At 33.4% G+C, this 16,147-nt stretch overlaps 2 protein-coding genes across 3 annotated transcripts in view; both read right to left on the reverse strand.

Annotated features, from left to right (window-relative positions):
• The window catches only part of Cad96Cb (protocadherin Fat 4-like Cad96Ca), a 40,673-nt gene extending 28,079 nt beyond the window's left edge, over window positions 1-12,594 (reverse strand). The window contains exons 1-2 of one of the 2 annotated variants that reach the window (XM_065345945.1): window positions 12,132-12,594; window positions 1,278-1,374 (exon numbers count right to left, since the gene is read on the reverse strand). In XM_065345945.1, the coding sequence (XP_065202017.1) occupies window positions 1,278-1,344 (67 nt within the window). In that variant the 5' untranslated portion in view covers window positions 1,345-1,374; window positions 12,132-12,594. The remainder of the gene's footprint in view (window positions 1-1,277; window positions 1,375-12,131) is intronic. The other variant, XM_065345943.1, reaches the window with a different exon arrangement.
• Window positions 12,595-14,078: 1,484 nt separating this feature from the next.
• LOC135832593 (C-type lectin domain family 2 member L-like) lies at window positions 14,079-16,123 on the reverse strand. Its single transcript, XM_065345948.1, has 5 exons — window positions 15,688-16,123; window positions 15,319-15,482; window positions 15,061-15,196; window positions 14,598-14,780; window positions 14,079-14,492 (listed from the first exon to the last, which is right to left on the reverse strand). Exons 1-5 carry the CDS (start codon window positions 15,755-15,757, stop codon window positions 14,218-14,220), a joined length of 828 nt encoding a protein of 275 aa, XP_065202020.1. The 5' UTR covers window positions 15,758-16,123; the 3' UTR covers window positions 14,079-14,217.
• Between the last annotated feature and the right edge of the window lie 24 nt (window positions 16,124-16,147).

Consider the following 16,147-nt stretch of genomic DNA (forward strand, 5'->3'; position numbering starts at 1 on the left):
TACGAGTTGGTGGAAGGGGGTACTTTTTCGCGTAGAGAATGTAACGAAACTGTGGAACTCTCTGATTTTAAATTTAAAATGTACGAAACTTGGATTTCTGAAAAAATATGCAAAAATACTCATTGTCAGTGTAATTTTTAGCTGTTTAATATGTAGATATTTGATTTTTTTTCCTTTTTTGATGAATTTTTTTGAAATGTCAAATTCCTACAGCCTACTTCAAAAATCCTAAAAATGAGTTTCAACAAACTTGATACCTAAGTAAACATTTTTTTACTGCGTAAGCCGATAAAAATTGACTTGCTGCCTTATGTCATAATGATTTCGAGAGTTCTAAGTGGCTCCAACTACATTGGTTTTCTCCAGTTTCTGGATTCTTGTGCCAGAATCGATGGAACCCAATCCTTCAACTAAAATCTTCAAACTGTGATATCGAACCCTGATCCCCTGATCACATATCATTCGGGATTTTTCTGGTTCAGAGTTGAATATCAGAATATTCAGAACAGTCACAGCTTATTTTAGGTAAGATAGCTGGGTATAGGTAATTCGTGTCTATATTTATAGGGAATCACTGATTGATAATGATGCTGGTTGTTTGCTTAAAAAATTATCCCTGCTGAAAATTGATGAAAATATTTCAAAAAAATAGTACGTACTAGGTACATATTATATCCATGAAGTTTAGAAGTTCATAACTTTTTAAATTTTAATCCTGTATACTTATTACTTATATGGGAAAAAATGACATTGAACGAAATCGTTCATTTTTTGACATATCTAATATCTATATAGGTACCTTATCTACTATTTTTTTTTGAAATTTGGCTATATGTATTTGTAGATACCTACATACTTTTTCAAAAACTATTGATTATTGATTGCCTCTTCAATTTGCATGTTGGCTGGGCAAAAGGTGATAGAGAAAATTTGTTGGTGTTTTGATGTACCTGCTGCTCATCTTCAAGGTCAAACAGGAACTTTAACTCAATTTTCCAAGAACAGCACAATTCACCCATACTCAAATCATAACTTTTTTCTCGGCTGTTTCAGTAGGTACCAAAGTTACATATTAGTACTCGTTGGTACCAGAAGCATTACCACCCAAATTTTCCACCAAATTGGTACCTATGTATAAGTAATGTTTTTCAAAAAGTCGACAAATTTTTCATTCTCCTTCTCCTTTACCATTTTTTGAGAAAATTTTGGCACATCATGTATCTACCCCTGATACAAAAAGAAAAAAAAACGGTTCAAAGTCCAATTCTGGAACTTACCTTGCGGTTGCACATAAGGAAACAACAGCACTATAATTTCTAGGAGTATTGTTTTCACTCCCAGCATTGTCTTTTTCTCGGAATCATGGCGCTAATCCTGAAACAACGAGTAAAAATCTCAATTAATAAAGCTTAATTTAAAATTCCGTGATATATGGTAGTATAGGTAGTACGTATAGGTAGCTATGTACGTATATGTTTTCAACGATACGGTCAGTATCACAATATGGGAGATTTGTTGACGACGACACGAATATACTGTACGATAAAAGTAATGAGAGCATGTAGTGAAACTCAAGTACCTGAAATTTATACACATACGAAACACCATTGGAGCATTAAGTAAATATATTTTTGCGTTTATACACATAAATGTTCACATGCACGTATATTAACCACATGTACCGACAATGTTAACTAGGAAAAGTAGGTGAATCTTCATAATCATCATCATCGTGGTCGTCGTCGTCATAATGTCACTTTGTTTTAAAAACATCGCCTCAAACAGAGGGATAATCAAAAGAAAAACACTCGCACTATAAATACCTACTAAATGCTCTCAGAGGTTAGGAGAGATAGGTATCCTATGAGAAACAGATTTTTACGCCATAGACTTAAACATCTTTATGCAAAACGGTGTGTGGCTTTGTAATAGGTTTCGATAGTGAACAAAATAACCACCGCACGTGATTGTAACTGATACTATAAGCTTATGGCATTTCACGATGCAATGTCCGAGTTCGAACACAATGAAACTACGCTTTTAATCCATTTTCGCATCTCTGATGCAAAGATCAGCTCGCATTAATTACAATTCTTCAAAAATCAGGTTAGCATATTGCTCACGCGTGGCACGCGCATTCCAACATTTAACAACACTGAACAGTGAACACTGCGCTTTCTAAGCGAAGGTAATTATTATAATTTGTTTTTACCAGTAACACAGACACAGGGGCTCATTTATATCTATCAATCTGATGAAGAAAAAAACCGCCGCTATTTACCATCGTATAGGTACTCGTAGGTACCTATATAGGTAAAAACGCGAACGTTACTATTCTTTAATAAAATTGCCATCACCCTACCATGCCCTGCCCTGGCTGGAGGCGTTAAACGTTCTGCTGCAGTGCGGTAAATCGTGGCGGTGGGTTTGTGGATTGGAAATGCCAATTGCCAGCGGAAGTTGGTACTTCTTGTTCTTGGTGAATTATTATTACTATTGGTATTTAAAATTCGCTAATTAGATCACGTTGTTTTGTGGAATGATTTTGATTGTTTTGGTCGAGTAGTGATCCTGGAACGTTGCGTCATCTCGAGTTCCTAAGAAGAAAAAAAACACTCATTTGGGTAACAATACCTATCTCATCTTTTAAATTAAGGTCACTGGAAAAACTCTTTCCTCATCAGGCTGGTGTGTTGTTCAAACATTAGCAAGTTTAATGACATTCTTGGGCCGAGTAAAAATCTTGTACGAGTACTCTCGATGTCTGTAAGACGTAAGAGAGATGCTGACGCGATGAGACATCGTCAACGACGACGACGTCTCGCAACATTGAACTTCGCACATCGAAATGTTGATTTAAGAAATTTCACCTCGACTTGAAACACAAAAGCGAAGCGATACCGGATAAAAATTGCATAAAGAGATCACTAAGTATAATATAAGAATGTACGCGAACCCTTTGGCAATTTGGATTTCATATTTCATTTTTATAAACGTTCGTTAAGCCTTTCCTTTGTCGTGAATCATAGAAGGTATATTCGAGTCAAGCACATACAAAGAAATAGATCCATCAGCGTTATATAAATCACTCCAAATATTGATACATCAAAACGCGACCAGAAGATAATTACACTTAGGTACCTATACATATAGGTAACCAGATTTCCCAACTGAATCGATTCAATACTTTTTTTTTTCATCATTACCAGCAACAATACCACGTAAAGGAAAGCCATTACAATCCGGACATAGCCATTTGGTCAAATATAAATTGATAATAAACCTGGTGGCTTCTCTCTCACATGTGTGTATAGGTAGTACCTATTTGCAGCGATATCTTTGTTGTCCTCCATACATTTGTATACGTAAACGTATGTGCGGTATAATGATGTAATGTATTTTGCATACATGGTCATTGTAACCCAATAAATTAAATAAGAATCGATCTTCGCTGTCTCATGTCATGTGTGTGGCGCAAAAATACGAGCGATTTTATCGAGTCTGCCTACGTACTCGTACGAGTACATTGCGTTTTGACTCGTGGGATTACACCAAATGCATCTCCAAGTCGGAATCGTCGCTTGTCGCAGACGAACAACTCTTTAATTATTTGAAAAATCACGAGTATGCAATCGCGCAATGAAGATGTGAATTCGCGACGAAACGATGATATGATACGTATGTCGTTGCTTTCGATCTCACTACGAATGTTTGAAGAATGAAGATAAATAAATTCTTGGCTAGTCGGTTCGTCTGGCGGCCGCGCCGTCTTCAACGAGATTTCAAAATGTGGTTTTACCAACTTTTCCATTCGAGCGTAAAATCACGAGTATTAAATCTGTTGTCTGTGGTGGGAGGGAGAGAATTAAAAAAAAAAGATGACGATTTTTATGATCAATTTTCAAATCAAATTTTACGAAGAAAAAATGATAGTGATCATCGTGTCGACGACGTGAAGGAGGGCAAGGGTGACAATTCGTCTTGACTCGATTTTTTGAGGACCTCGAGAAACGAAAAGAATAAAGGATTACGTTTTCAAAATTCATTGAAATATAATCATACTGAAAGAGGCCCTGAACATTGCCTACGATTTGAAAGTAACACAAACATTTTTGATCCCCCCCACCCCTACAGCATTTTCTTGGATTTATTGGATCATTCGGTTAACGATTTCCCTCATTCTTATGAGAATCTCACGAGTGATTTTTTAAAAAAATTGACTCTCCAATTGGAAAAGTTAAAGGTCCTACCGGGATTTAAATTTGCCAAAATAATTCAAAAATTGCATAGATGTCTCTGGAAAAGACATATGAGCCCTCAAAGAGAGCACATTTTTGAAGAAATTGTGAGGTTTTCATATTCTTAAAAATATAGTTATCTTTAATAAGGGAGATATCTCAACTTGCAGAAAACTACCCAAACACACCAACTTATTTTGACCTCTCAAATTTCAAAAGCTGGATTTATTTATCTTTCGATTTTTGGCAAATTTTTGAAAGTTAAATTTGGCTTATTTACTCATCTTCAGAAAAATCAAAATTTGATGAAATTGAGCTCAAAACCTGCAAAAATATGTTTTCTCACTTATTTTCGACCTTTCAAAATGATTAGTGGTAGTTAAGAGTAATTCTGAAGCCCTCATCAAATTTTCGAGTTTTGGAAAAATTACCATAAAATGGGATAAAATTAAACTCTCTGCAGTAGTCAGCGCATATTCACTCGGATTGTGGCCATTTTTGATCGATTTAATTTCCGAAAATCATAAGAATGAAATGGTATCAGTTTTTTGACCATTGTTGTCCAACTTCGAAAATTCAAAAAAATGTCAAATTTTTATAAGCTACATTTTATTTATTGATTCTTTGGAATTTTTTAAAGCTTTTTTGACCACTGAAATTGATTTTGAAATTTTGAAAATGATTCCTAGCTTGGAAATGATACATCTTTCATTTCTAGCCAAGTTTGTAACTGTGTACCTATGACTTTATGAGTTGGAAAACATTTCAGTTTTTGCAAATATTTCTCAATACATATATGTATATTATGTATTTATCAAACATTCGATCAATTTTCATGATCTTCCAAAAGGTTAAACTATAACCTGAAAGATAAAAAAAAAAACATTGTTTTGACAGCATTTTTTGTATGTACTAAGAACATCCCTTTTCTGTTGATTTTTTTTCTCGCCATGGTCCGATCCAAATGAGAGACACATTACCTCAATGTTGAATATTTTTGCGATGACTTGGCAAAATTTTGAACAACTCGCCCCCCACCCCCAAAAATCTGAAAATTTTTCATAAAAAATCTTGTTATGTACTTATTGAGCGGGTTTCATTAAATTTCACCAAATTTTGCTTTTTGAAATTAAGTTTTTCAATTTTTAAAAACATTTTTACAGGCGTTTTAACCAATTTAAAGTATATAGGTACTTCTTATGCAATTTCCGTTCAATTTTTCTAAATGTTGAAAATTTTTTAACGATTTTAATGATATTTTTGTGTTTTTCTAAAATTAACCAAGTTTTTAACCATGTTTCATGCAATTTTTGTAAAATTTTGCCAAATTTTACGGAAATTTCATCAACTTTTGGTACTTTAAAATGGTTTAAATAATTTTGAAAATTTTTCATGTCATTTTAATTAAGTTTTTATGATGTTTTATACAATTTTCACTAAATTTCGCCAACTTTTTTGGAATTTAATCATGTTTTATATGTACTTAGTTTAAATTGTATTTACGTGTTCAATTATTAATTAGTTATTCATAAAAATACTAATGCTCATGTTGCAAAGCTTTACAAAAATATTCAAGCACTCTAAGAATAGAATGCTTGAAATCTATTTATCTTGGCAAAAAGATTTGCCTGCAACGCTCCAAGGTCCAAAGTGACAGAAATTTCAAAACTTTTGGTCATATTATTGGCGATTTTTATGTGAAAATTATGATAGAAAACCAACAAATTTTTTTGGAATCTAAAATTTATAGGTATGTACTTATCTTACTCATTAATTTGGTGAATTTACTTTACTTTTAGACTTTGACAACAATTCTACCTGCACTACCTTTTATTTCGCGCTTTGAAGGAAAAACTAAAAACTGATTGGTTGAATGCGGTTGAACGATCCGTGCTGACAAAATACCCGAATAAAGAAGGCTCATCTTCAATCGAATGATTCTGATAATAAGTGGAAGCAAAACAGCAAGTAGATAGGTTGAGGTACTTGGAAGTCAAGACATGTTGTTTTTTCCTCATTCGAAATAAATCCAGCAAGAAAAAAATAGGAAAAGGAAACGAAAGACGACCTCTGGAGGAAATCACGCTTTATGTATGAAAAACACATAACGGCTTTACGAGTAAGTATACGTATAACCTTGCAAAGACAAAACATATTTCGGGATATCGTCACCAAGGAGAGCAATTTGCTCGTCGTAGCGATGAAAATCTGCATGGAAAACCTATCCTATGCGCAACGAATAGAAGCCAACAGGAAAACGTAGTAACGGATTCGTCTAACAAAAAATTGTTTTTGCACTTGATTAACTGTATCTTTTGTGGGTATAACAAATGATTAACATCTTGTAATTGTACCGCTTGAGTACAATTACTATAAGAAGTCGCTTGCAAGATGTTATAAGAGAAGATGCAAGTACCTCCTAACTAACAGCAACGCGTCCGTAGATTAAGATACCGAGTCGTAAGTGTCACCTGTCTTCGTGTGACGAATTGGTACGAGTTCGTCTTCTTTTTTTTTCAATAAATACGTCAAGTTTTTAATGAAAAATTTTATACAGCACGTTCACCGCCTTCAAAGCAAAGACAGATGTCTTTGGAATCGAATCATACGTCAAATTATTTCACTAAAGTCACAAGTTCATTTGGGAAAATTGTTTTCGACGATTTACTCGTGTAAACGTAGGTGTATGTGTATACCTACCTACTATAACTGTTTCATCTCCAGAAAACAAAAAAAAAAAAAACATTGCCCCGGTCCGGTATAAATTTATTGCTTCGATTTTATTTAATGATTGCTCATCGACAAAAGGCATCATTTTCAAGAATTAGCGATGATAAGCGATTTGTAAAATAGGTAGGTAATTTTTTTTTTACCAATTTTAATCATCATAAAAATAAAACTCATAATCATAATAAAACAAGTTGAGGAATGAATAATGCTTTTTACACGTTCCAATTGTATACTTGTACCTACATAAAAATATAACACAGATGGTAGACTTATAAGGTTAAGGTAGGTACACTTAGGTAGGCATATTATTTTGATACTCGACGATTTGAAATTTTTATTGTACGACGGTCATACCATTTACATGAAAGATGAAAGAAAAAGTAACCGCGACATTGATCCACAAGTCAAATGGTTGTGTAGCTTTGTTGTGATGAAGACGACATCCGCGAAAGTATGCCAGAATTTATTCATAATTTCGAACAACGAGAAAGTAAAGAATTAAAACGATTACAAAGTTTGAGTATATAAGAAGGGAAAAAAAAGAAGACGAACGGAAACGTAAAACATGGAAAATCATCTCACCAAGGCCATGCGACAATCGTAAGAAAGCAGAGAGACTTGGAGTACCTACGTATAATTCAGTCCAATAATTCGAAAGATGAAAATGCATTTTACTGGTAATCTGGATAATCGACGAAGACGGCGAAGATGCGATGCGATGGTACGAGGACGAGTGGATGGGACGATGGAGTTACTCGAATGTAAGGCTCGGATGATCAGCGCCATTCGCAAGTAAAGCACGACCAAGTATTTCCCATTTCGTTCCAATTTGCCGCTTTGATTAATTTAGTAATTTAGTTCATTTCAATTATATACTTTCGGTAAGTGATTATAAACTAGTCTACGGAACCAGTTGTTTATCTTCGACTTCGCGGAGTTTTTTTTTCTTCTTCTTAAGGTACTGTATTTTCTTCTTTCCGATGTTAATTTAATAACCATAGGTTATACTTAGTTTTGTTTTATATAATTATTTTCCAATTTACACGAACTTGAACTGAAATAAGCGCGGATTTAGATTTCTAATGCGATCCATCCATAGATCCAACGATAGGTTGAAAGATGCGAACCCATAGAAGGCACTCAAAAGGTGCGCAATGCGAACCATAAAAAGATCTGATTCAGGAAATGAAACGTGATAATATGTGTTCATGAAATTATACTACATGTACCTACTCGTTGAACAGATTGCAATCCATATATCTAAGCTACATACATAAAACTATTTATTCTAATTAAACACGATTAGAGATATGGGTACTCAACTACTCATTCATTTTAGAAACATAAGTAGGTAGGTAGTAGGTACCATCTACATACAAGAATCCATGGGAAACAGGAATTAATACCAATGAAAATTAGGGAAGATGCTGTTAAAAAAATTTTGAATTTTTCAAGAACCTGACTGTTGGTTTCATATCGCAACAAAACAATGTTTAAAAAAATTCGACCCAATTGACGCACAGAACAGATCCGTATTTTCCATTCAGAATTTCAGTGCCAGAAATATGAACCGAGGGCATGCAAGCAAAATGCTTCTCACGAGAACGCCCTGGAAAATATTGTATAAGTAGACCCAATTCAATGATAAAGCCACTTTTACTGCAAAATTCCAAGTCATAATCAGTTTTCCTTTGGTTTCTAAAATCATACTCTGAAAGTAATTTGAAGCAGAAATATAGAATTTTTGAAAAGTTCACGGAAATCCCCCACCCCCAACAGGGAACATTATATGCAAAAATTTCAAAAATTATTGCATGAATGCAGAAGTTGAGATTTATGGTACCACTGATTTTGATTTTGATCCTCGATCGTTTTGCTGTTCATCTCAAATTTAATCATCAAAACCTAGATTTTTGTACTAACCTCATTGTTTCAGTTTCAGTTTCTGAAATTTTGAATTTCTTCATGCTCATTCTCCTAACCTCGCTGCAGTATAAATATTTGGTCATCCGCGTTCTGCTCAAAGAAGCTGACTAAGATCTCTTCAACTTCTCATTCGATTTCTTTTTTTTGACCATCAATCGCAAAAAGGTTTATATAATATTTTCCTGAATGAAAAATTGGTTTAAAAATTAACTAAGCCCCTGGAAAGATCAATAGAAAGTAATTTCAAAATATGGTTTGAGACTGAGTTCTTTTATTTCATTTTTTTAAACGATCGTTTAGTAATACTCCACATTCTCTCCTCTCCCCTCCCCTCTTCCCTCATGTTGGTGCTTAAAATGGCAAATTTCAAAAAAAAATTAATATGTAGATACGTTTTCTAAAGAGTTTTCATAAATGTCCTCACATTATTTTTACTTTAGTGGCGTAGCCTTGGAGGAGGCGAAACGAATAACTGTTCTCTGATTTCAGATGAAAATTTAATATCGGTAAAACATTCAAAAAGCATTTTTAAGCTTTTGAGCCAATTTTTTCAACAAATTCTTGTGGAGAAAATTTTTTGAAAATTCAAGTCAAGTTCAGGTAACTTGAATCGACCAAAAAAAATTTAAGTGATGAAAATTTTTCCCGAAAATAATTGAAATGTTTCGAGAGAAAATTAGACATTTTACATGATTTAATAGCATCTATCGAAAAAGTAATAATCTCGTTAAATGAATAAGTAAATGAATAATTTTCGAGAAAAAAACATTTATAGGTCATTTAAGATCGGGTAGTTCAATTTCGGAACATTTTAGAGGGCATTCAATAAAATATCAAAAACCAAAAAGCAGCAGGTAGTTCTTATTGTGGCATATCAAAGGTGGTTTTTTCAAAATCCCCCCCCCCAAATAAAAATTGAAAAATTCAACACCTTGACAAAATTATTTAGATATGTACATACCTACCTACTTCCAGTGAAACCTGAGATTTTGGTAAATTGAAAGGGTGTTTCAGATTCCTCAAAGCCAAATTTTTAGCTGCTAACTGTATGGCTTAAGTACATACTTTTGACGTTACCTACATAAATTTTTGAATTTCTTGAATTTTTAACTAGAAACCCCAAAGGTAAGATACGTTTTCAGCTGATACCTCGCCGACCATTGATCGAATTGATTTTAGATTTAAAAGTATCTATGTATAGATGACATACATCAGGGATCAGAGATTTTATTATTCATTTTTCAATAAGGAGAACATGAAAAGGGGTAGTCAGTCAAGAATGATGATTTGGTACTGTAGATAAATAAGAATTTGGCGTCCAAATCGCATAAAAAAAGACTATTTGGTAATATGTAGTTGAAAAAAAAATAGCACCGATAATGACAGTTATATCAGGTTAGAAAATAAATCGGTAAATATCTACCTACTTTGAAAATTTAGAAATTTTTTCCCAACAATTCTCAAAATATAGGTACTTAGGTACAGAAAAAAAAACTTCAAAAAAAGAAAAAATTTCACTGAAAAGTGAAAACCTCTTTTTCTATAGTCAAGTGATAAGATGCCCAGCTGCCTAGCTAAAAATCGAACCTTTCACGAAATAATTATATTATCAGGTAATATCGAGATCATTAACCTTTCACCCTGTAGATTATTTTTCTTCATAAATGTTCACAGGCGTATTTAGATATTATTTACTTATGTGAAAAATAAATTGAGAATTCCTCCAACTCAAGTTTACAAAAGATAATGAATTTGACCCCAGTGGAATGTCAAATAAAATTATTCCTAATTTTCAGGGATTCTAAATGATTTTCGAGAATCGAAGCTGAACACAGCAATTCTACTTTTAAAACTTGATACCTACATAATACATAAATAAATTCTACTGAATTTTCGAAATGAAGAAAAAAAAATAGATAAATAAAAAACACTTTGCGCCCTCATATAAATTCCTACAGCTATACCTATCCTGTAGTAAAGTAACACAATTTATCATAGTTAGATACCTATTAATTGCCAACACCTATAATAATACGAAGACATTGCAACAAGAAAAGATAAGATATCTACTACAAGAATAGGTACAACTTGAGCAATTTCCTTCGATCGTCACGCTAATCGCATTTCTACCGAGGTAAAATTTAAATATTAATATGACATTATTATAAAACAAGAGTCTGCAGACTCGACACAAGCAACCATAACGCGCAGGAAGTAAATAAATTGGCAATCGACTACCCATTTTTATCGAAACAATCTGCTCTCAGTCGAGAGTAGGTAGGTAATATAATTCGCGAATTATTCATTAATTTTTCATCAACTCGTACTCGATAACACAAAACAATAATACGTATAGATACGAATAGAAAAGCTTTGAGGTTAAACGACAGGAAACCAAAAACACCTGAAAATACACACCCAGCCGCAACACTCCCTGTATTAATAAAGAATTTATTTCAGTTTTCTAGCCATGAGTCACAACCCTTCATTTCCTGCCGAAGGTACAAGTATATAGGTACCTACTATTTTATTTAGGATACAGTGCTTAAAAAAGCGTATCGAAAGAATACGAAATAACAAACACCGGTAAATGAACCAGTTTTAAATCTTCTCTCCAATTAAATTCCCTATCGCAACGCGCATTTATAATTACTTATGATACCAGATTGTGTGTGCATTATCGCCATATTGCGGTGCCAGTGCCATGTTTTCATTAAATCATTTCAAAATGAGCTCTTAATGAGTCGTTTTAGCAGGAGTACTGAACTTTGATGATGGGTTTTTATACCTCTGTATATACCTGCCGTCTGAGCAGGATGTTTTATAAAGTCGTGTATTGTTTCCGAATTGTTCGAAAATCGTTATTACGTAAAAAATAAACGAATGAGGAACAAAAAAAAAAAATACCTGGAAATTTACACACACTGTAGTAAAAAAATTAAAAGTAAAAATTCGTGATGATATTTTGAGACGCGAATGATGAAATGTAAGAGGCGGAGGGAGTGGGGGGGGGGGAAATGTAAATATCAAGTATGCAAAAGGATTTGATCCTAGAAAAATTTTGATTTTTTAAATCACCATCATTTTTTATCATAACCTCTTCCATAAGCTCCCAAGCACAATAACAGACAAACAAAAAAATACCAAATTTACGCATTTCTCAATAAAATGAGTAGATATCAAATTCCTGAAAGTAATACAAATAGGTACATAAAAATTAAATTTTGAGTCACTTACTCCTAATATTGAAAGATCAAGACCCGTTTTGCTCCTTGACCCCGAAATAGAAACAATCCAACATATTCAGCGAACAATCCAATAAATTAAACGAGTTCGGAAAAATATTAAACAGTGATTAGAAAACACACAACACAAACACAACTACAAACAACGGTCGCTGTTATTTTTTAAAAATTCACCAACAAAAACACGAAGTAGCTTATCACAATTTCACCTCAAAAATAGATACCTAGGTAGGTATAGTTGCTAAAACGATGGAAATTTGAACAAAAAGTTTTTAAAAAAAACTGGAGAAATTTCGGTAGCAAGAGAAAGAGTTATCAAGTTACGATAAACTACGTATATTAAAAACACGAATCGACGAACGTAACAAACAGATCAGAACATCACGTGCATGTGTACGAAAACGCAACAAACAAATCCTCCAGTTTTACCATTGGATTGGATCCTCCTGGGCAATTCTCAGCGTATCCTCCTACTACATCACACGAGGGTGATCGTTGTACCATAACCGTCGCGGCGTTGCGCGTCCACCATCGCATACGTTACGTACACAGACGTACTACTACGTTTCATTTTTTTGATGGTTCTCGCGATATTTTCGTGTACCTGGGCATTGCTACTTCAACGAGGTGAGTCAAGTTAAGTAGGTATTGTGCGGAGGAAAAATTACGGTTCATGAGATCAAACGAAATAATTTTCTTTTGAGAGAGAAATTTTTCAAAGTTGAGAATCATCCACTGGGTTTTTGAAGCTGAATGTGTCAAAAGTGGAGAAACCTTACATACGTTAGTAAGCAGTAGGAAAAATCATATTGGAAATCATCTCAAAGAGAAAACTTGATTAATAAAGCTCCAAATCTTCAGAAGGTATTTTTCATTTAAAAAAAAAAATTGAAAGAAATCAAGAATTTCTTAAAGTTGGAGTGAAAGAAAGAAAAGAGAATCATCCTTGCAACATTGCAAACAAGCATTACGTACACTATAGCGCACCCGTCGCGTCGGCGGGCTATCGGGGCTGTTGCCTCCTAGACGGGCTACCAAAAAATTTTCAGCGTAATATTTCACATCCCAAGTCTGTGGCGTAACTCACGGAGACGATAGGGCTCCGGCTTGCCCTCCTCTTGAGGCCTCTTGAAGATGAAAATTTAAAATAAAACATACAAAATTAGATGAATTTTTATTTTTTGAACCATTTCGTTTCCGAAAAATTATCGCTTTTGTTTCGCTCTCGAGCAGAAATTTTTTCTTCATTGTAAAAGGTTTCCACTTTCCAGAAAATCACCTTATTATACTATTTTGCTTAAATTTTGAGTCGTAAAAATTGAATCTCGCAATCATTACTTCGTGGGAACTACCAAGCATTTGAGAAACCCACCACCCCCTCATCAATTCAGAAGTCTCAAATTTAAAAAAAAAATACGCGCAAGTAACAAATGACAGTTTTGTTGCCAACTACAACTTGTTAAGGTTACCTATTTAAAATTAAAAAAAAAAAAAAAAAAACTTGGAAAACGTATTTTTATGATTAATTTTAAATTTTTTACTACCTAAATTGAATAATTTTTCTTAGGTAGGTAGGTAGGTAGGTAGATATTTATAATTTTTTCTTTATTTATGTATTTGACAATTTTCTTTAATTTATTCTCCATATTTTCATTTTCCAATCTCTGAAGCCTTCTTTTCATGTTATCAGACAGGACCTTTGGACCTTGTTTGTTAAGCTTAGATGTACCTACCGTTAAAAAAATACAATTTATTGCACTTTGCGGTACCAAGTATTGCCTATAATGAGCTAATGAAGGATCATAATTATCATATGTAAGAAGGGTATGTGAGATTATTAACCTCGCTATCAGTAATAGCTTTCAAATGTTGAAGTACTTTATTGAAATGAATCCATTAATTAATTATAATAAATTCGTAAAAACTCAACCAAGGTATCTTTGCTGTACATGACGTTTATTTATTCATACAAATAGTTGGCGTACTTATATGTCTTAACTATAAAAATGCAATGTTGCTTACGTATTGATTAAAATAAATAAATTACTCGAATATATAATTATCAGGTTTATCTAAAATCAATATTCAATTTTCAATGACTTATGAATCCTATTTAAAGCTCGATCAGTCAAATTTTCCTCATGTTCGCAGATGAATCTGAAACGAATCGAACATTCTGCTCCGCTGTAAGAATATATCTTGTTTGATCCTGTATACCCTAATTTTAAACATCTTCCTGTTCCAGCTATGTTATCTTCCGGTAATGTCGAATTCTTCGGTACTACTGGTCTAGCACTGTTTGACCAAATCCACAATAAACCTGGATTCAATCCGCCAGTCCAATAATCATGACCTGCAATATTCGTTAGATATGTCAAATTGTTAGAAAAGCTCGAAAATTAAAATGTAGGAAGGTGAGTACTCGTTTCATAAAATAGTTTGATGCATAATTAAATACCTCGGATTGTTGGTTCTGATAAAATATAGGTGATCATTTCCACAAATTCCTCTTTGCTTTCAAGTTCAACCAAATTTCCACCTAAGCTTTTACACATTGAACTAGCTGATTTCCAGTTGTACTGCCGTTCATTGAAGTAGTAACAATTGCGAGCCACTCTCGTGAAATTAGCAGGACACGGATCTACACAGAAATAGATACAAAATAACACAATATGAAGGAGAATTTCAACGCCTTAAAGTAATGCTGTATGCAATTCTACAAACGAATAGTATGATAAATTGCATAAGTATTAAGTACACATTCTTAATGAAATACTGTAGGTAAGTAATGAAAATGGTTCGACAACACGACGGTGATTTTCATGTATTAGGCGTTATTACTCGTATTTAAAATTTTTATGCTTAGTTGAATATATTATAATTTTCATAGACTGAGTGGAAATACTTTATCTTGATTTTACCTTGTCTTTTGATATTACTTCCTTCCATGACATGTTGGATTAACTCTTCGGCTCGTCTTAATCGTTGGTCCATTAAATCCAATCTGTAAACGAGTTTTTCGATGGCACCCAACAGATATAAATCCGTTTCCGAAACCTATGCAATATATTATTTGATGATGTTGGAATGGCATTTTCATTTTAAGCAGCAAACAAAGCAGTGTAACTATTTATCCGTATAATCAAATTATATGTATAGATAGCTGTAGGTATACCTACTTCTTTTAAAACTTCTGAACTTGATCCACTGTTATTATTTGGTGATGTAATACGATTAGGCGGTCGATTTAATACATGAGGAGTCGGGACCGGTAAATGCATAACTTTTTCCTCTCTGAAAACCAAATCCTCGAGCGAGAAATTTTTCCAGTTGACATTTTCCACTAAAAATGTGTCGATAAAATAATTTCATTGGTTGAATTAAATCAAGACTCATGCCTATAGGTACCTACCTAACTCTACACGTAAAATATTAAATCTAAAGAAAAGCCGTAAAAATTATTCAAAATAAAAAATTGGCGATATACATATTATGGCTCTAAAAGCACTTTTCGAAGTTTTAAAATACGAAAGTAAAAAATTACTTACAAGATAACTGGTGACCCGAGACGAACGAAAAAATACACAATGTGATAACTAAATTTTCGATTTTACTCATTTTTTTCAAATTACATTTTTCAAATAACTTGCAAGTTGCCAAAAAGTAGGTAATTATTTTTTACCAATTCGCATAATACAATTTACACAAAATTCATCACCGTAAAAAAAAATCACATCCGTGATAAAAATTTTACACTGTATGAAGCTATAAAGATACAGTGTCAAATATCACTTTCCAATGTCTGAATGAATAGACTAGGGTCTACGCGGCGTTGAAGGTAGGAGCATCTGTGAAAGTGTACTATCAAATGTAATAAATACAATACCGCTAAATCTAACGCATTTAACGGTACGAGTACGAGGACCCTGTTAACATGTTTAATTCGAATCGGGACTAATGAACGTTCATGTGACGTACCTATACCTACCGGATCTCAAATAGATTCAA

Source organism: Planococcus citri, chromosome 1, assembly GCF_950023065.1.
Source record: "Planococcus citri chromosome 1, ihPlaCitr1.1, whole genome shotgun sequence".
NCBI lineage: Eukaryota > Metazoa > Arthropoda > Insecta > Hemiptera > Pseudococcidae > Planococcus > Planococcus citri.